This window comes from Callionymus lyra, chromosome 12 (assembly GCF_982586985.1).
Source record: "Callionymus lyra chromosome 12, fCalLyr1.hap1.1, whole genome shotgun sequence".
NCBI lineage: Eukaryota > Metazoa > Chordata > Actinopteri > Syngnathiformes > Callionymidae > Callionymus > Callionymus lyra.
In genome coordinates this window covers 2,517,335-2,540,038 of record NC_141829.1, presented here as the reverse complement: position 1 = coordinate 2,540,038, position 22,704 = coordinate 2,517,335, and the positions used below count along the sequence as shown (strand labels likewise).

General features: G+C 36.1%; 1 protein-coding gene across 1 annotated transcript; it reads right to left on the bottom strand.

Moving 5' to 3' along the window:
* Positions 1-645: 645 nt before the first annotated feature.
* vgll3 (vestigial-like family member 3) lies at positions 646-4,218 on the bottom strand. Its single transcript, XM_087804205.1, has 3 exons — positions 3,763-4,218; positions 2,725-3,022; positions 646-1,546 (listed from the first exon to the last, which is right to left on the bottom strand). The coding sequence occupies exons 1-3, from the start codon at positions 3,850-3,852 to the stop codon at positions 1,017-1,019; spliced, it is 918 nt and encodes a 305-aa protein (XP_087660331.1). The 5' UTR covers positions 3,853-4,218; the 3' UTR covers positions 646-1,016.
* Between the last annotated feature and the right edge of the window lie 18,486 nt (positions 4,219-22,704).

Sequence of the window (22,704 nt, the reverse complement as noted above, 5' to 3'; positions counted from 1 at the left end):
ATTAGAGAATCTTTCACTTGTTTATAATTGTTTACATCTTTTATTTTAATGTTTTTCACCAACATTGATCCAAAACTAACGTCACTTGATTTAGTTTTAGTCGATTTAAAGGTAATACTTCAAAGAATAGAGTAATACTTGATTCTTTGCACCAGTATTCTGATTTTATTCAAAAAACTATCTTCTATTTTCTGGTGCAGGTGTTGATCGCTCAGGTAGGAACAGGAAGGACAGAAGGACATGCTCAGTATCCTGAGTTCTGATTGGCTCGTCAAGGTGCGAACCATTTGTTTTGTGTATCAAATATGGCAGTACATTAGTACAGTAGTATTGTAGTTTTATATCCACATATTTGAGTAGATTCTCAATCAATAAAGTCACACCTGGACAGTAACTTTGCTTCTCTTCGGAACCTTCTGGACTCTTTATGCAGCTGTGATGTCATCAACATGTGACGTTCAAGACCTTAAATGTGTTTTTATCTCTGTTAACATCGGACGAGTGAACATGTCGAGATGATTCATGACGACAGAGTTGAACCTTCAACCTCTGATTTTAAATCTAAAAGTGTTTCAGGAGACGAGAGTAAACCTCGGAACAAACTAAGAATTTCTGAACCGATGGAAAAAAGTCTTTAAGGATTGATTGAGTTTTTTTAATTTATCTTTGGACACAGAACAGAAACAACATGTTCGACTCGTACTGCAACAGTTCAACCACATTCACAAACATTCACTGTACAAAACATCAAAATGAAGCTCTTGAAACAGAACCTCTTTGACTCATGAGTCCGTCAGTCTTGCTGCTGCAGGTCCACGTGGAGGCGGGTCCAGAAAACCAGACCAGAACTCAGAACCAGAACTCAGAACCAGAACTCAGAACCAGAACTCAGAACCAGAACTCAGAACCAGAACTCAGAACCAGAACTCAGAACCAGAACTCAGAACCAGAACTCAGAACCAGAACTCAGAACCAGAACTCGCCTTCGCTCTGGTGTGTTCCACGGCTGAAGAGACTCAGTTGTTGAACGTGAAACGACTGGAGTGGGTTCGATGAGTGTTCGGGTCACAAGTCCCCGAGTCGTAGACGTCCAGGGACCCGTGCAGGGGTGAGGGGGTCCAGCTGACGGACGTGGTCGGGCTGCCTCGACTCGGGTCCATCTCCGTCTTGACGCCCTCGCTGTGTGGCGAGCTGCCGGTGCTGTTCTGACTCCTGACGCCGGGCAGCAGGAGTGGGCTGAAGCGGGCCTCCAGCGCCGAGCTGTGGGGCGGGTACGAGTGGAACATGGGGTGGTGGCGGGTGTGGATGGGGTGCGGGTGGTAGACCTCGTGCACGCCGGGGTAACCGCTCTGAGAGTTCAGGTTGTAGGTCCAGCTGTCCGGGATGGAGGCCAGAGGAGGGAGGCCGGCCTGGGAGAGCACGTGTCCGGCCCAGATCGGACCATCTGCGTGGGAGACCGGGCTTGGACAGAAGTCTGGATGAGCCGAGGGTCCGGGAGGCGACGAGTATGAGCTCCAGACTGAGCCGTGACCTTCAGGAGAAACATCTGGAATGTCCGGAAAACACAAGGATGAGTTAAACATGGACTGTGTTGATAGTATCACAATACAAGTACACATATAGTGATAGTGTAGTAACAAGTATATATGTGTAGTATTGTCCAGTTCTTGACTCTGGCGTTGTGATAGTGTAGTAACAAGTATATATGTGTAGTATTGTACAGTAATTGACTCTGGTGTTGTGATAGTGTAGTAACAAGTATATATATGTGTAGTATTGTCCAGTACTTGACTCTGGTGTTGTGATAGTGTAGTAACAAGTATATATGTGTAGTATTGTCCAGTACTTGACTCTGGTGTTGTGATACTGTAGTAACAAGTATATATGTGTAGTATTGTCCAGTACTTGACTCTGGTGTTGTGATACTGTAGTAACAAGTATATATGTGTAGTATTGTCCAGTACTTGACTCTGGTGTTGTGATACTGTAGTAACAAGTATATATGTGTAGTATTGTCCAGTACTTGACTCTGGTGTTGTGATGGTGTAGTAACAAGTATATATGTGTAGTATTGTCCAGTACTTGACTCTGGTGTTGTGATACTGTAGTAACAAGTATATATGTGTAGTATTGTCCAGTACTTGACTCTGGTGTTGTGATGGTGTAGTAACAAGTATATATGTGTAGTATTGTCCAGTACTTGACTCTGGTGTTGTGATACTGTAGTAACAAGTATATATGTGTAGTATTGTCCAGTACTTGACTCTGGTGTTGTGATACTGTAGTAACAAGTATATATGTGTAGTATTGTCCAGTACTTGACTCTGGTGTTGTAGTATTTACAGACCACATGACTCTTGACGAAGTTGTAACTACTTTCATTTGTTTTCAAACCAAAATATGTCCAAACATCAGCTTTAAAAGCTGCTGGACTCACTGTATCCTCTCGTCCTCAGTTATAATTCTTACTTTAGCTGTGGAGGACGTAATAACTGCTGCCATTTAATTTAAGTGTAAGGAAACGTAATCGCTACAGAAAAATTAACGCCGTGAATATTTGTATGTTAAAATCGAGTTAAACGTTATTGAAACATGAACAGAAAATATATATATAATATAAAACAACTGATATTAAAAAACATCAATCAAACATCTATTGATACATGAACGAATCAATATCTGACACTAACATGAAATGAATCATCTGAGGTTGGACTTCGTTACCTTTCCATGACCCGGCAGAGCTGGACTCCGGGGTCAGTCTGGGGGGTCTGGGGGTCTCTCTGAAGCTGGTCTGACTCAGAGCTCTGGAGAAATGCTCGTCCACCTCGTCTCCGATCTCTCCGTGGAAGTACGTGAACAGTACACAGCGGGAGCTCAAGTACTCGGCCCCGGCCGGCTGGGACGCGTCCTTCTGGTCCGCCGGAGCCTCTGGACCCGAGCGCTGGTCCCGGGTCGCGGACCCTCGGACCTGCTGCTGCTGCTGGACCAGACAGTTCTGCATCTTGCTGCTCAGTTTCCGCTGCAACACGACAGGACGTCAGTCAAACATTCGCTCGCGGCTCGGAATCATGAGCTCGACATTCCTGACTGTCATGACATCATCAAGATGGATGGTGTGATGTCATTAGGCTTGACCTGAGATGAATGAAGATCACGGAGCGGAATTTACTTCATTCAGAACCAAGGTTCAGGAGTCGCCTCAGAGGCAGAAGAAACGAAGTTATGAGAACTTTCATCAATAATGTTTATTTATCTTGTGGTTAAAATACTTTACATGTTGTTGTGAAGTCAAACTTTTGTTTTTGTCGCTGTTTTGCTTTACATTGTTTTCAGACTTTTATTTTTGTTGCTATTTTGCTTTACATTGTTTTCAAACTTTTATTTTTGTTGCTATTTTGCTTTACATTGTTTTCAAACTTTTATATTTTTAAAGGTAAAACTGAATTGTTAGTCAAATATAGTTGTGAGTATCAGATAAAAATACATTGTTTCTTCATTAAAGCCTCGTAAACTTATAATAAAACACATTTACCTTAAAAAACTTGTTGTAAATTCACTTTTTTATTTTAAACTTTTGACTTTAAGTCAAACTTTGTCGTTTCAGGAACGATATCAATAATTCACGATCTGATGTTATTATTATATCATTATTTAATTAAAGTTTAAAATCGTTTTAAAATGATCGTCATTAATGAAAAAAACATCGAATCATTTCTAAATAAAATAAACAATGATTTGTTAAACCTGAGCTGGACTCACCTGTTGCTGGCTGACGTAAGAGGCTCTGTAGGCTTCAGGAAGGTAATGGGCTCCATAGCTCTGCTGGTACATCACGTCCAGGCAACTCATGGCGACAGAAGGTCCAGCTCTGAGGACGAGGAGAAGGTCCAGCTCTGAGGACGAGGAGAAGGTCCAGCTCTGAGGACGAGAAGCTTCAGCTCTGAGGACGAGAAGAAGGTCCAGCTCTGAGGACGAGAAGCTTCAGCTCTGAGGACGAGAAGAAGCTCCAGCAGCTCTGAGGACGAGAAGCTCCAGCTCTGAGGACGAGAAGCTCTGGCGCTCACTGGTGGCTCCTCGGGTCCATATAAGCTGAGGGTCCCACAATAGTCATGTCGGTGCGTGAAAGACCACAAAGCGCCTCCCGCTGCGCGCGCGACCAGGGGCCACAAATATGAGTCGATATGTCCCGCAGGAGCGAAGAAACTCTTTGACAAGTTCCTCAGTCCCTCTGGTGCCAGAGACCTTCCTTCCTCTGCTGCTTGTTTTGGGGGAGTTGGCGAGAAACACTCACGCCCACCAGAGAGAAGAACTTCAGTCCTGTTGACATCTTCTCACGTGTGGGTTTGAAGATTTGAGTTTGTTGGGAACACGATTAAATTATGCATTATTTCAACCTTGTGTCAATAAAATAAAATAAAATAAAATAAAATAAAATAAAATAAAATAAAATAAAATAAAATAAAATAAAATAAAATAAAATAAAAGAACAAAAAGAAAAACGTTGTTTTCATGTGACCGCGATTGTTGTCGTGACTATAGTTAACTTTTACTACATTTAAATATGATTGATCATCTTTTTAAACATTTTATTAAAACATATATTGACCTGCTGAAGATTTTTTTATCTTTATAAATAAATTGTTTCATATTATTATTACGGCCAAGTTTTTATTTATCTTAACTTCATTTGAATCATAATCAATAGATTTATTGTTCAACCTTCATTAAAACGTTTGTCTGACATTGAAGGTTGTTTTCAATTAATTATAGATTCACAGGATCAATATTCTGATGAATCATTAAAGTGTTTTACTTCAGCATTTATGTGTGAATGTATATTTATTAAAGTTATTACGTTGTTTTAACTGGAAAAGTGTCGTTATCAGTAATTAAAGGTCCCTTAAAGTTAAATGTGTTATTATTATTGTTATTTTTATTGTTATAATTATTATTGTACTCAATTATATAAAGTCATTAAATGAGTGCCAGTTTAATACAAACGAACAATGATATTTGCTGAGTTGATGGTAAAGTTAATCTTTAAATGAATACCAAAAAATTAAAAAATGTAAATATGTGCGAAAGGTGCTGCTTAAGAACTTGGCTCCTGCAATGTTTTGAGTGTCATGGACGTGTTTGCACAGAGACACACTGTTAGAAACTAATAAAATAAATCATAGCAGAAGAATCAGTTTAAAAGAAATTATTTTTCCAAAGTTATTTATTTTACAAATAAATATATTTATAGAACAAAAACAAGTAGTTTTTCTTGAATAATAATATCTCAACATCAACGTTTATCTTTTTAAAAACCATCGTCTCATAACTTTTCTGTCCACTATCGCCCCCTGCTGGCTGGAATTCGCACTCATCCTCGTTCACGTCTCTGATCGATAACCTCGATATTTTTATTGATTGAGCGAAAATAAAAACAAAACTTTAATATCAGACAAAATCATGATTAAATGATGAGACTCATGATCACGTGTTTGTGTTGAAACTGAAACTTAAATAACTGAAAGTTATTTTTAATAGAAAGTGATTTTTTTTTCTCTGAATTATCCTCGATGTTTCCTCAATAATTCGAAATATAATCAATACAATCAATAAGTTTGTCGTTGAGTCAGAGCGCGTGAGTGTTGACGGGCGTGATGACGTCAGAGACGAGGAGATGCTTCAGGACAGTGTTGGTCTCCATCTAGTGTCTCTCAGAGGAAGTTGACAGACTGGAGAGTCGCAGGTCGATGACGTCACAGGTCGCAGACGATCATGAGTCTCGTGACTCCCCTGGATGGTCCATCATCGAGGTGTCCCAGATCTGAGTCTCCAGGGACGGGAGGCTCCAGAAGAATGACGTGACGTCACCTTGAATGGCGAGTGTTTGGAGACGAATCTATCTTCACGTCATTATGTCTCGAGCAGGTGCGAGAAGATTAACAAGAGAGAAGCGTCAGCACTTTTTTCTTCTTCTTCATCATCTCTCGTCCCTGAGAGGGTTTTTGATAGAACACCTGCTCCAGTTAATCTGTGAGGAAGATGAAGAGGATGAAGAGTTTAGTGAAGAACGTTGATGAAGGTGATGGAGATAAAGATGAAGATGAAGATGAAGAGTTGATGAAAATGGAGAAAAGATGATGATGAAGATGAAGATGAAGATGATGATGCCGATGATGATGAAGATGATGATGCTGATGAAAATGAAGATGAAGATGAAGATGAAGATGATGATGCTGATGAAAATGATGATGAAGATGATGATGCTGATGAAAATGATGATGAAGATGAAGATGAAGACGAAGATGATGATGATGATGATGATGATGATGATGAAGATGATGATGCTGATGAAAATGATGATGAAGATGAAGACGAAGTTGATGAAGATGATGATGCTGATGAAAATGAAGATGAAGATAAAGATGATGATGCTGATGAAAATGATGATGAAGATGAAGATGATGATGCTGATGAAAATGATGATGAAGATGAAGATTAATACGAAGATGATGATGAAGATGATGATGCTGATGAAGATGAAGACGAAGATGATGAAGATGAAGATGATGATGCTGATGAAAATGAAGATGAAGATAAAGATGATGATGCTGATGAAAATGATGATGAAGATGAAGTTGAAGATGAAGATGAAGACGAAGATGATGATGAAGATGATGATGATAAAGATGAAGATGAAGATAAAGGTGAAGATGAAGATGAAGACGAAGATGATGATGCTGATGAAAATGATGATGAAGATGAAGATGAAGATAAAGGTGAAGTTGAAGACGAAGATAATGATGCTGATGAAAATGATGATGAAGATGAAGACGAAGATAATGATGCTGATGAAAATGATGATGAAGATGAAGATGGAGATGGAGATGAAGATAAAGATGATGATGATGATGATGATGAAGATGATGATGATGATGATGATGATGATGAAGATGATGATGATGAAGATGATGAAGATAAAGATGATGAAGGTGATGAAGATGAAGACGAAGATGATGATGAAGACGAAGATGATGATGAAGATGCTGATGAAAATGATGATGAAGATGATGATGATAAAGATGATGATGAAGATGAAGATCAAACATGTGTTCATTCATTGTTTACTACATTAGTTCATTATGTTGGACATGATTTGATGGACGAGTCACGTGACTCAAGTTTCATGACGAGCAGCTGTCAGTCATCAAAACTACGTCATTACCAGTAGAATGAAGACAATAGTTAAAGTGTAAACTCACACCATCAGTGAGTTAAGAGTCAAGTGTAAGAAGAACTAAACTCACAACCAAACGACTCGTGATTCTGTCGCTTCTTCAACAGTCGTTTGTAATTTAATGGATTTCCTGGTTTTTCTGCGTCGTTCCTGCTTCCATTATCCTGCTGATCTCATCGTTTCCATTATTCCTTCACGCTAGTAATGAGACTTTTAATTGGATGTCGGGACAAAGAGTGATGTTGAAGTGAGTGTGTGTCGCTCCACGCCTGCACGCCTCTCCACACACTGACCACTGCGACTCGCTCGGGGTCACATCTTGACCTTTCTTAAAAAACACATAATTGCTTCTCGTCGTCTGAGTCTCTCTCTGCTGCTCTGGAGATAACGACGCGTCCATGAGAAGAACATCATCAAAGTGTCCTCGATCTTCTCTGGAACTAGTCAGACACGCGTGAAGTATTACCTTTTATTATGTATATTTATGCATGAAAATAAAATACAATTGGAAATGGTTGAAACAAATATATTCAGAGAAACAATCTGTAGATAATACCAGTAATACCACATATACAGTATTTACGTATCACATATATTTACAAATATATTTACACATAATTTTACACATATATTTACACGTATATTTACATGTATATTTACACATATATTTACACGTATATTTACACATATATTTACACGTATATTTACAAGTATATTTAAAAATATATTTACACGTATATTTACACATTCATTTACACATTTATTTACACATATATTTACACATATATTTACACGTATATTTACAAATATATTTTCATATTTATTTACACGTATATTTACACATATATCGACACATATATTTACACATATATTTACAGGTATATTTACACATTTATTTACAAATATATTTTCATAGTTATTTACACGTATATTTACACATATATCGACACATATATTTACACATTTATTTACACGTATATTTACACATTTATTTACACATAATTTTACACATATATTTTCACGTATATTTAAAAATATATTTACACGTATATTTACACATATATTTACACATTTATTTACACATTTATTTACACATATATTAACACATATATTTACACATTTATTTACACGTATATTTACATATATATTTACACGTATATTTACACATATACAGTATTTACACATATATTTACACGTATATTTACACATATATTTACAAGTATATTTACAAATATATTTACACATATATATATATATATATATGTATATTTACAAATATATTTACACTTATAACATGTATAAAAGTAACATCGTGTATTTTTAAAGCTTCTTTCTTTTACTTTTTTCAACCTTTAATAACTTTAATTAATTTCGTAATATTAACGACTTTCTTCTCGTTTCAATCGTCTTCATATAAAGTTCATGAGTCAAGGTCATGGAGACGCTGAAGGTCACATGACGTTGACGCTCCTGGAACAAGAAATACAAACGTGTTGAGATGATTCAAAGTTCAAGGTCGTGCTCAAGAAGAGACTCAGATCTTCTCTCAGTTAAGGATCTTGTTCTGCTGTAGTCGAGTCCACTCTAGAGTCAGGGGGACAATTAAAGTCTTCACGCTCCATTACCTCCTGACCTGATCCCACATCACTGCCAACATCATCTTCAGCCTGAAGCTTCTTCTCAAACATCTGCTGCTGCCAGACCAGAGCAAACGATGAGTCCATGAGCGACTTGTTTCTACCTTGAATGTGTTTTTAACTCTATCAACGTTTGATTCTAAAGTTTACTGTCTCAACTAGTACTTGATAATGAATACTATTAATACTGTGATATTAATACTTGATAATGAATACTATTAATACTGTGATATTAATACTTGATAATGAATACTATTAATACTGTGATATTAATACTTGATAATGAATACTATTGATACTGTGATATTAATACTTGATAATAAATACTATTAATACTGTGATATTAATACTTGATAATGAATACTATTAATACTGTGATATTAATACTTGATCATAAATACTATTAATACTGTGATATTAATACTTGATAATAAATACTATTAATACTGTGATATTAATACTTGATAATGAATACTATTAATACTGTGATATTAATACTTGATAATGAATACTATTAATACTGTGATATTAATACTTGATAAGGAATACTATTAATACTGTGATATTAACACTTGATAATGAATACTATTAATACTGTGATATTAATACTTGATAATGAATACTATTAATACTGTGATATTAATACTTGATAATAAATACTATTAATACTGTGATATTAATACTTGATAATGAATACTATTAATACTGTGATATTAATACTTGATAAGGAATACTATTAATACTGTGATATTAACACTTGATAATGAATACTATTAATACTGTGATATTAATACTTGATAATGAATACTATTAATACTGTGATATTAATACTTGATAAGGAATACTATTAATACTGTGATATTAACACTTGATAATGAATACTATTAATACTGTGATATTAATACTTGATAATGAATACTATTGATACTGTGATATTAACACTTGATAATGAATACTATTAATACTGTGATATTAATACTTGATAATAAATACTATTAATACTGTGATATTAACACTTGATAATTAATACTATTAATACTGTGATATTAATACTTGATAATGAATACTATTAATACTGTGATATTAATACTTGATAATGAATACTATTAATACTGTGATATTAACACTTGATAATGAATACTATTAATACTGTGATATTAATACTTGATAATGAATACTATTAATACTGTGATATTAATACTTGATAATGAATACTATTAATACTGTGATATTAACACTTGATAATGAATACTATTAATACTGTGATATTAATACTTGATAATGAATACTATTAATAATGTGATATTAACACTTGATAGTAAATACTATTAATACTGTGATATTAATACTTGATAATGAATACTATTAATACTGTGATATTAATACTTGATAAGGAATACTATTAATACTGTGATATTAACACTTGATAATGAATACTATTAATACTGTGATATTAATACTTGATAATGAATACTATTAATAATGTGATATTAACACTTGATAATTAATACTATTAATACTGTGATATTAATACTTGATAATGAATACTATTAATACTGTGATATTAATACTTGATAATGAATACTATTAATACTGTGATATTAACACTTGATAGTAAATACTATTAATACTGTGATATTAATAGTTGATAATGAATACTATTAATACTGTGATATTAACACCTGATAATGAATACTATTAATACTGTGATATTAACACTTGATAATGAATACTATTAATACTGTGATATTAATACTTGATAATGAATACTATTAATACTGTGATATTAATACTTGATAATGAATACTATTAATACTGTGATATTAATACTTGATAAGGAATACTATTAATACTGTGATATTAATACTTGATAATGAATACTATTAATACTGTGATATTAATACTTGATAATGAATACTATTAATACTGTGATATTAATACTTGATAATGAATACTATTAATACTGTGATATTAATACTTGATAATGAATACTATTAATACTGTGATATTAATACTTGATAAGGAATACTATTAATACTGTGATATTAATACTTGATAATGAATACTATTAATACTGTGATATTAATACTTGATAATGAATACTATTAATACTGTGATATTAACACCTGATAATGAATACTATTAATACTGTGATATTAACACTTGATAATGAATACTATTAATACTGTGATATTAATACTTGATAATGAATACTATTAATACTGTGATATTAATACTTGATAATGAATACTATTAATACTGTGATATTAATACTTGATAAGGAATACTATTAATACTGTGATATTAACACTTGATAATGAATACTATTAATACTGTGATATTAATACTTGATAATGAATACTATTAATACTGTGATATTAATACTTGACAATGAATACTATTAATACTGTGATATTAACACTTGGTAATTAATACTATTAATACTTGTTTTCAATTAAGTATTGTGATTAAACATGTTTTAATTCTGTTGTTTTAAACCTTCACTCGACACATGTAGATGTTCCTTCAGTTTAATCTCAACTATTTCTCTCTTGAAATGACTTGATATTAAAATGTTCGTCACAAGTAAATAAACACATCGTTAACGAGTCGCTCCTGGTGTTAAAACTGTAATAAAGGTGTAATAACTGTTCGTACACGTTCACCCTCCCAACGAACCATCGCTCGCTCGTCCTCCTCTGACCTTCTTCCTGTAATGACTCTCATTTCCTGTATGCAAATGAGATCTGAGCAGCGGCCCCTGCTGGGACCGCGAGCCTCGGGGCGAAGAGGAGCCCGGACCAGAACAGATTGTCCTCCTCGGGCGAGGAGACCCGTGGACGTCACCGAAGACCAGAGCCTTGCTCAGCTGCTCCAGGAAGACGGCGCCGGCAGCGTCGGAACAATAAGACCCGAGCGCTTGACCTCGGCCCGGTCGTACGAGTGTGTGGAGACGAGTCCTGTGAGGGCGGTTCAGAGGACGGTGAAGGAAGGGCGGCACAGCAGGGGGGCGTAATCTCTCATTACCCAGCATCCCCTGGTGCAGCCGCCTGATTCGTCCCAAAGGCAGAAAGGAGTGAAGTTACTCAGTCGATTTATTGGGTCATTTCAGAGTCCAGGTCTCCCAGCATGCTTTAGTGTTTTCATCAGCAACTCTTTCACTGTGTCTTCAGCAGACTTTATTCTTCTGTTCTTTTATTCTTTTGTTCTTTTATTCTTTTATTCTTTTGTTCATTTTTACTTCAGACAATCACAGCAACTACTTCATGTGATTTCATTAAAACAATAAATAAAGATAATAAAGAAATTAATATGTCAAAAAAGTGTCATAATAAACAACAAAAAATAACAAAAGCAGCCTCTCGTTTGATGAATAGTTGAAAAATAAAGTCCTAAAAACATTTGCTCGTCTTCACTAATGTCACTTTAACTTTAATCTACTGAGAGATTTAGTAAGAAAACACGTCTTCGATGAAAGAGAAACTGAGTTGTGAGTCGAGTACAAAACACCATCAACAAGAACCAACATCTCACGTGAAGTTTCCGAAAAACGAACTCAGGAAATAAACAGGAAAACTATGAATAAGAAAAATAGAAAAGAAAATACATGTAAAAGTCAATAAGAATGAACTTAAAGACACAGAAAGTAAAAATACAGAGTCCAGGAGAAACGAAGAACCGTGAGGAAGATTGTACTGTTCTGGACGTAAAACACAGATGAGAAAATGAAACAGGAATAAGGCTGCACGATATCTGGAAAAATATCGATACTGTGATATTGTCACGTGCGATATGCATATGTAAACATGTGCAATAAATGATGTTTTATTGTATACATTTCTTTGATCAATCAGTGTCATGTTCTATAAAGTTGTCAATTTGTACTTCTATGTCTCGTTGTTGTTTACGTCTCCGTCTGTCTGTGAACTGTGCGGCTTGTTAGGCTCGGTTGCTATGGCGACGCGTCTTGGCTCAGTATATCCAGTGAAGTAATACTAACTTATGATCTAGTCAAACACTAGTGATCCAGTGAAGTAATACTAACTTATGATCTAGTCAAACACTAGTGAACCAGTGAAGTAATACTAACTTATGATCTAGTCAAACACTAGTGATCCAGTGAAGTAATACTAACTTATGATCTAGTCAAACACTAGTGATCCAGTGAAGTAATACTAACTTGTGATCTAGTCAAACACTAGTGATCCAGTGAAGTAATACTAACTTATGATCTAGTCAAACACTAGTGATCCAGTGAAGTAATACTAACTTATGATCTAGTCAAACACTAGTGAACCAGTGAAGTAATACTAACTTATGATCTAGTCAAACACTAGTGATCCAGTGAAGTAATACTAACTTATGATCTAGTCAAACACTAGTGATCCAGTGAAGTAATACTAACTTATGATCTAGTCAAACACTAGTGATCCAGTGAAGTAATACTAACTTATGATCTAGTCAAACACTAGTGAACCAGTGAAGTAATACTAACTTATGATCTAGTCAAACACTAGTGATCCAGTGAAGTAATACTAACTTATGATCTAGTCAAACACTAGTGATCCAGTGAAGTAATACTAACTTGTGATCTAGTCAAACACTAGTGATCCAGTGAAGTAATACTAACTTATGATCTAGTCAAACACTAGTGATCCAGTGAAGTAATACTAACTTATGATCTAGTCAAACACTAGTGATCCAGTGAAGTAATACTAACTTATGATCTAGTCAAACACTAGTGATCCAGTGAAGTAATACTTACTTATGATCTAGTCAAACACTAGTGATCCAGTGAAGTAATACTAACTTATGATCTAGTCAAACACTAGTGATCCAGTGAAGTAATACTAACTTATGATCTAGTCAAACACTAGTGATCCAGTGAAGTAATACTAACTTATGATCTAGACAAACACTAGTGATCCAGTGAAGTAATACTAACTTCTGATCTAGTCAAACACTAGTGATCCAGTGAAGTAATACTAACTTATGATCTAGTCAAACACTAGTTATCCAGTGAAGTAATACTAACTTATGATCTAGTCAAACACTAGTGATCCAGTGAAGTAATACTAACTTATGATCTAGTCAAACACTAGTGATCCAGTGAAGTAATACTAACTTATGATCTAGTCAAACACTAGTGATCCAGTGAAGTAATACTAACTTATGATCTAGTCAAACACTAGTGATCCAGTGAAGTAATACTAACTTATGATCTAGTCAAACACTAGTGATCCAGTGAAGTAATACTAACTTATGATCTAGACAAACACTAGTGATCCAGTGAAGTAATACTAACTTCTGATCTAGTCAAACACTAGTGATCCAGTGAAGTAATACTAACTTATGATCTAGTCAAACACTAGTTATCCAGTGAAGTAATACTAACTTATGATCTAGTCAAACACTAGTGATCCAGTGAAGTATTACTAACTTATGATCTAGTCAAACACTAGTGATCCAGTGAAGTAATACTAACTTCTGATCTAGTCAAACACTAGTGATCCAGTGAAGTAATACTAACTTATGATCTAGTCAAACACTAGTGATCCAGTGAAGTAATACTAACTTATGATCTAGTCAAACACTAGTGATCCAGTGAAGTAATACTAACTTATGATCTAGTCAAACACTAGTGATCCAGTGAAGTAATACTAACTTATGATCTAGACAAACACTAGTGATCCAGTGAAGTAATACTAACTTCTGATCTAGTCAAACACTAGTGATCCAGTGAAGTAATACTAACTTATGATCTAGTCAAACACTAGTGATCCAGTGAAGTAATACTAACTTATGATCTAGTCAAACACTAGTGATCCAGTCACTCGTCTCTTTCAACCTCCTTTGTTAAAGCAACATATTGTAAGAACTTTTCATCTCGTCTCAGTTGTTTTCTTATAAGATCGTGAACTTCCAAACAAACCTGTCCGTCTTCATCGTATGCTAACGAGCTAAGTTGTTAGCGTCATTTATAAAGTGTTATGTGTCCGTCTTCACCGTATGCTAACGAGCTAAGTTGTTAGCATCATTTATAAAGTGTTATGTGTCTGTCTTCACCGTATGCTAACGAGCTAAGTTGTTAGCGTCATTTATAAAGTGTTATGTGTCCGTCTTCAACGTATGCTAACGAGCTAAGTTGTTAGCATAATTTGTAAAGTGTTATGTGTGCGTCTTCATCGTATGCTAACGAGCTAAGTTGTTAGCATCATTTATAAAGTGTTATGTGTCCCTCTTCATCGTATGCTAACGAGCTAAGTTGTTAGCGTCATTTATAAAGTGTTATGTGTCCGTCTTCACCGTATGCTAACGAGCTAAGTTGTTAGCGTCATTTATAAAGTGTTATGTGTCCGTCTTCATCGTATGCTAACGAGCTAAGTTGTTAGCGTCATTTATAAAGTGTTATGTGTCCGTCTTCAACGTATGCTAATGAGCTAAGTTGTTAGCATCATTTATAAAGTGTTATGTGTGCGTCTTCATCGTATGCTAACGAGCTAAGTTGTTAGCATCATTTATAAAGTGTTATGTGTCCGTCTTCAACGTATGCTAACGAGCTAAGTTGTTAGCATAATTTATAAAGTGTTATGTGTGCGTCTTTATCGTATGCTAACGAGCTAAGTTGTTAGCATCATTTATAAAGTGTTATGTGTCCGTCTTCAACGTATGCTAACGAGCTACGTTGTTAGCATCATTTATAAAGTGTTATATGTCCGTCTTCAACGTATGCTAACGAGCTAAGTTGTTAGCATCATTTATAAAGTGTTATGTGTGCGTCTTCATCGTATGCTAACGAGCTAAGTTGTTAGCATCATTTCTAAAGTGTTATGTGTCCGTCTTCATCGTATGCTAACGAGCTAAGTTGTTAGCATCATTTATAAAGTGTTATGTGTGCGTCTTCACCGTATGCTAACGAGCTAAGTTGTTAGCATCATTTATAAAGTGTTATGTGTCCGTCTTCATCGTATGCTAACAAGCTAAGTTGTTAGCGTCATTTATAAAGTGTTATGTGTCCGTCTTCAACGTATGCTAACGAGCTAAGTTGTTAGCGTCATTTATAAAGTGTTATATGTCCGTCTTCACCGTATGCTAACGAGCTAAGTTGTTAGCGTCATTTATAAAGTGTTACATGTGCGTGTACAAGGATTTATTATTGATTTGGTGATATCGCGACGCGCCGGCGGCTCCTCTCTGATGTCGCTCAGTTTGGCGGGATACCGATGCAAGTCCCGCGAGACTGAGCGTTAGAAGTGATATTTTTCTACCATCATGTCGACACGGAATCAAGAAATAACAGAACTACACTACTACTACTACAGTACTCGCCACCAATATAGAATATCGCACATATTTCCAATATCTAGCAGCCCTAAACAGGAAGAAACAAACCAAATAAAACAAATAAATACAACAATTAAACCTGAATCTATAGTTAATTATGACAGAGATCGTGATCACAGGATGAACAAGTTTAATTTCTCTCTGATGGAACCATCATCATCTCCTGGCGTCTCCTCACAGCATCACCTCCTCCTTCACATCAGCACCGTCTCCATCCATCAGATCCAGCTCCGTTGAAGTCCCTCGTCTGCCATCCAGTCCTCGCGTCTCACGTCTGTTTGCATACCAACATATTTCAGCGTCGTTACGTGTCACGTTTATCGTCGCTCGTCGTCCAGGATTGATGTCGTGGACGACGAGACGCGAGGAAGACGACGGAAGAGAGAAGTTTGGCCTGAATAACCAGATCATGTTTTATCATCTGAGCCGCACTGATCTCGCTCATGTCGATAGAACCAAATGATGAAGAGATTCAAGAACTTGTGAAGTTTTTTCACTTCCTGTTCTTCACCTCCTACGTTCAACCACAAGACACTTCTGACGTTCGTCAAACTCTGTTATTCTCCGACATCTCGTCTTCATGTTGCATTTACTGTGAGCGGATCTAAAGTTAGTGGAGTGTCAAAATGGTGGATCAAAGTCATTTCATGTGAGAAAAACATGGATTTGTATCTGGACTTTCATTTTGCCTTTTTTGTTCGTGTTTCTTCGTAAAATCTAATTTGTGAACACGTATCTAAATCCTTATCAGTGTCATCAGAATATTGAATCATTTTAATGAGACATTTAAAAGTCATTTTTATTTGAAAGGTTTTTTTAATGGTTGAATTTAAAACTGTTTTTTTTTTTTTTTCATTCAATATTTTTATGTTAAAGGGTGGGTTTGTTTTTATTTAATAAATGAATGTAATACTTGTGTATTAAAAGAATGAATTTGTCTTGTTTGTATGTTTTTTAGATAATCTAATAAACATCTTTAATTAATCTTTATATTCAATATAAAAAGGAAACAATATTTTTTTGGTCAAACTCTATGAAAACATGTGTAAATACTTCAACACACTGACACAACATCTACGACTACACAAGTACGATCCAGATCCATCAGAAGTTCTGATGCGACAGAAGCAGCTTTTGTTCGCAGAAACAGTTTCCAAACGTGTTCCGAGGATTCGTTCCTGATGGTTCGACTCTTAAGAGCTTTATTGCAGCGACTCCCACTGATGTGAGCAGATCTCATTTCACACATGATGGTCTCTGTGTGTGTGTGTGTGTGTGTGTGTGTGTGTGTGTGTGTGTGTGTGTGTGTGTGTGTGTGTGTAGGTGTGTGTGTGCGTGCGTGCGTGTGTGTGTGTGTGTGTGTGTGTGTGTGCGTGCGTGCGTGTGTGTGTGTGTGTGTGTGTGTGTGTGTGTGTGTGTGTGTGTGTGTTAATACACTGTACATGGGAGTTCCACGTCTGTTGCCTCGGGCTGAACGTCAGAAAAGAGGGAAATAAAAAGACGGATCAAGGAAGAGGAGGAGGAGAGATGTCGGAAAACAAGGAGGACATCAAAGCAAAACGTTTTTAGATCTGAGTTCAGATTCACTCGGTGGTTTTTGACTTTTGGGAGGTTTTTATCTCGTGAGACTCTGTTCAAGTTACTTTTGATTCAACGAAGACGCAGTAACTTCTCATCATGACCATGTTTTACACTTTATTACTTTATAAAGTTGCTCTAAAATCTGGACGAACGAGAGGTTACGAGAGTCCATTATGATGTAATAATGGCTTCACTCCTCCTCCAGCTGTGATCACGCTTTGTTTATACAACGAGTCCCTTGGAGGTGGAGACCGTTGATGACGCGCGGTGACAAACCTCCATGGTTGACCAATCACAGCAGAGTGGGTGTGGTTATGGTCAATGAGATTTCATCTCCAGAAAAACAAAGTGCATATTATTATCTCGGTCCATCTGATGAGGAGATTATTGACTTCAGGAACATCTTGGAATTCTTCTGTTGTTCATATTTATCTTCTTATATGCGTTAAAAAAACATCTTCCTTCACAAGAATGACGTCCAACTTGATTCAGCTTCATGGCAGTGGGTTTGAGACGGCAGTTGCGTTTGGTTGCATTTTTTCATATCAGATTACGTTTCAATCTGACACAACAAGAGACTCTGTGACACTTCAGTTATCAGTACAATACATCGTTCCAACAGTAGAGGGAGCCAGAAACATTTTAAATGTTCCGTAGTGCTGCTTTAAGTAAGTAAGTTAGTAATTTGTATTTATATAAGTAAGTAAGTTAGTAATTTGTATTTATATTGCGCTTTTTAAACCACATTGAATAGACAACAGCAACACAAGTCGCTTCAAAGTTGATTTTATGATTTGTGTTGTCAAGTCTTCTGGTTTTATCCCTTTAGGAAATCAAAACTAGTTCCAAACGAGACCATAAATCCAAAAAGACGTCCTTCAAATTAATTTGAATCATGTTCGGTTTAAGTTGCTAAAGTAAGTAATTTTTATTTATATAGCACTTTTCCAGACCAGGGTCACAAAGCGCTTAAACAATCAAAACAATATTCAATAAAGTATATATTTTAAAGATCAAGATAAAACCGATAACACAACAGGAGTTCCAGAAAATCAAGGAAAAGCCTGAACAAATAGAAACGTCTTAATATGTTTCTTGAAGGAGTCAGTAGATCATCAAACACAGATGTTTCTTGAAGGAGTCAGTAGATCATCAAACACAGATGTTTCTTGAAGGAGTCAGTAGATCATCAAACACAGATGTTTCTTGAAGGAGTCAGTAGATCATCAAACACAGATGTTTCTTGAAGGAGTCAGTAGATCATCAAACACAGATGTTTCTTGAAGGAGTCAGTAGATCATCAAACACAGATGTTTGTTGAAGGAGTCAGTAGATCATCAAACACAGATGTTTCTTGAAGGAGTCAGTAGATCATCAAACACAGATGTTTCTTGAAGGAGTCAGTAGATCATCAAACACAGAAGTTTCTTGAAGGAGTCAGTAGATCATCAAACACAGATGTTTCTTGAAGGAGTCAGTAGATCATCAAACACAGATGTTTCTTGAAGGAGTCAGTAGATCATCAAACACACATGTTTCTTGAAGGAGTCAGTAGATCATCAAACACACATGTTTCTTGAAGGAGTCAGTAGATCATCAAACACACATGTTTCTTGAAGGAGTCAGTAGATCATCAAACACACATGTTTCTTGAAGGAGTCAGTAGATCATCAAACACAGATGTTTCATGAAGGAGTCAGTAGATCATCAAACACACATGTTTCTTGAAGTAGTCAGTAGATCATCAAACACACATGTTTCTTGAAGGAGTCAGTAGATCATCAAACACAGATGTTTCTTGAAGGAGTCAGTAGATCATCAAACACAGATGTTTCTTGAAGGAGTCAGTAGATCATCAAACACAGATGTTTCTTGAAGGAGTCAGTAGATCATCAAACACAGAGATGTTTCTTGAAGAAGTCAGTAGATCATCAAACACAGATGTTTTTGAAGGAGTCAGTAGATCATCAAACACAGATGTTTCTTAAAGGAGTCAGTAGATCATCAAACACAGATGTTTTTGAAGGAGTCAGTAGATCATCAAACACAGATGTTTCTTAAAGGAGTCAGTAGATCATCAAACACAGATGTTTCTTGAAGGAGTCAGTAGATCATCAAACAAAGATGTTTCTTGAAGGAGTCAGTAGATCATCAAACACAGATGTTTCTTGAATGAGTCAGTAGATCATCAAACACAGATGTTTCTTGAATGAGTCAGTAGATCATCAAACACAGATGTTTCTTGGAGGAGTCAGTAGATCATCAAACACAGATGTTTCTTGAAGGAGTCAGTAGATCATCAAACACAGATGTTTCTTGAAGGAGTCAGTAGATCATCAAACACAGATGTTTCTTGAAGGAGTCAGTAGATCATCAAACACAGATGTTTCTTGAAGGAGTCAGTAGATCATCAAACACACTTGTTTCTTGAAGGAGTCAGTAGATCATCAAACACAGATGTTTCTTGAAGGAGTCAGTAGATCATCAAACACACTTGTTTCTTGAAGGAGTCAGTAGATCATCAAACACAGATTTTTCTTGAAGGAGTCAGTAGATCATCAAACACAGATGTTTCTTGAAGGAGTCAGTAGATCATCAAACACAGATGTTTCTTGAAGGAGTCAGTAGATCATCAAACACAGAAGTTTCTTGAAGGAGTCAGTAGATCATCAAACACACATGTTTCTTGAAGGAGTCAGTAGATCATCAAACACACATGTTTCTTGAAGGAGTCAGTAGATCATCAAACACAGATGTTTCTTGAAGGAGTCAGTAGATCATCAAACACACTTGTTTCTTGAAGGAGTCAGTAGATCATCAAACACAGATTTTTCTTGAAGTAGTCAGTAGATCATCAAACACAGATGTTTCTTGAAGGAGTCAGTAGATCATCAAACACACATGTTTCTTGAAGGAGTCAGTAGATCATCAAACACACATGTTTCTTGAAGGAGTCAGTAGATCATCAAACACAGATGTTTCTTGAAGGAGTCAGTAGATCATCAAACACACATGTTTCTTAAAGGAGTCAGTAGATCATCAAACACAGAGATGGTTCCAAAGCTTAGGAGCAACAGTCTGGAAGGATTTCTCTCCTCTGGTCCTGAAGTTCAGGAACCATCAGTAGATTCTGATCCACAGACCTCAGAGCCCGAGCTGGGGTGTAAGTCTGGATCAGATCACTGATGGAAGGTCTGAGCATGAATAGATCTGAAAGTAAGAACCAGAATTTTAAAATGATCCTGAAAGAAACTGGCAGCCAGTGAAGACTTTGAAGGAGAAATGTGAGTTCTTCTATTAGAGCGTATGACTTTATAAAATAAAGGATGGACGGACACATGAGTAAACTGATATGTTCATATACGTGTCATTAAAACAAGTTCATTTAATACTCTGGATAATTATAAAGATATATACACTAGTATATGTTCTTCACCCTCAGGGTCGTCACATCTTTCTATTCAATCATCACGAGCGACTGAAGACCTGCAGTCGTGTCGACGCTGGATTCATCTCCACAGGCGCTCGCATGATGAGGCCATTTACTGGTGAATCCCAGAAGTCTCTCTCTGATTAGTGCCAAACATCTTCCCTAATAACCTTAACAAGAGCGACGCCCGAGGCCCAGACGCCGAGCAGTGAACCTCCTCAATGTCACCCTCGCTCGCCCTCCTCCCTCTCCCCTGCTGCCCCCCCGACACACACCGCCATCTCTGTGTCGCCCACCGGCGTCTCACACACACCTGCAAATTGAGTTGGTTCTGGTTCAAGAGTCCCAGCTCGACATAAAGCTGCTCTCAGCGCCGACATAAAACCATGTGAAGACATGGAGACGAGGATCTCGAGGGACGAAGGAATTGATGGTCGCTGTGAATTCATGGGCAGCAGAATAATTTGGTTGAAGATGCTTTATTTGTTTTTTGTCTCGTCCTGTAGCAGAATCAGTCATAAAAACACATTCATGAATCTACGGGTGTTTCTGCTGCATATACGTCATTAATTTTTACAACCTATATATTATATTAACACAAACCTCCAGATGTGTGTCAACACTTTATATTTATTTACTTCTTTCTGGAACATTTCATGAGCCAAGAGTCTGATGGTGTTTTTCAAAGGATGAATAATGTTTGAATAATATACGTACATTTAAATCTCATTCGTCCAGTAGTGTGTACTCACTAACTCACGTTAGTAGAACCTTACAAATGAATCTAATGTTATCATTTTTACAGACACACAATTAAATCAATTACACATTAAAACTATGATCTTCATACTGCACCACTTAAGGCATTAAAATGTTTTATAAACGCGTAATAGCTTTGTTAAAATACTGGTTATTACAAAGGCACAGTTGTTAAAAACATAAATGGGTCATTTGAAGATACTAATAAAGAAATATTAAACAGAATAAAGGAAATAAATCCAGTCTATTTTGTCCTAAAAAGATATGAATAAAGTGAATCTTTGACTATAATCTTTATCTTTCTATGATCGTTCACAGATTAGTTTAATCTAATCTTTGATCAGTTTACAGATGTTCAAAATGGTCTTCCACTTCAAATCTGAACTTTAATCTGGTATAAATTAGAAATATTCATTCACTCGTAGAACTATTTCTTTTCTTTTAAATGTTTTTATTTGTCATCATGATAATGATCACCTGAATGACGCATTCAGGGACAATACGGAAACTTCTCTCTTCACGTGATCGAGGTCCATAAAAACTAAACACCCGAGATAAAAGTTCCCTATTTCACCATAATCTTTTCAGATTTTAATACATTTACTCTCCCACGCTTGTGTTTCACCCAACATCGTGCTCGTTGTGATTAAAAACGTTTCTTTCCTCGCCGCCATGAAGGCGACACCTCGGTTCTTCCGTGACGTCACGCGGGGGCGGGG

Bases quoted from the DNA above. Each gene is read 5' to 3' on its own strand.
- vgll3 (XM_087804205.1), bottom strand. From the start codon at position 3,852: ATGAGTTGCCTGGACGTGATGTACCAGCAGAGCTATGGAGCCCATTAC. The intron at 3,023-3,762 runs GTGAGTCCAGCT...GTCGTGTTGCAG, and splicing joins CTTACGTCAGCCAGCAACAG to CGGAAACTGAGCAGCAAGAT. The intron at 1,547-2,724 runs GTAACGAAGTCC...CGGACATTCCAG, and splicing joins CTCTGCCGGGTCATGGAAAG to ATGTTTCTCCTGAAGGTCAC.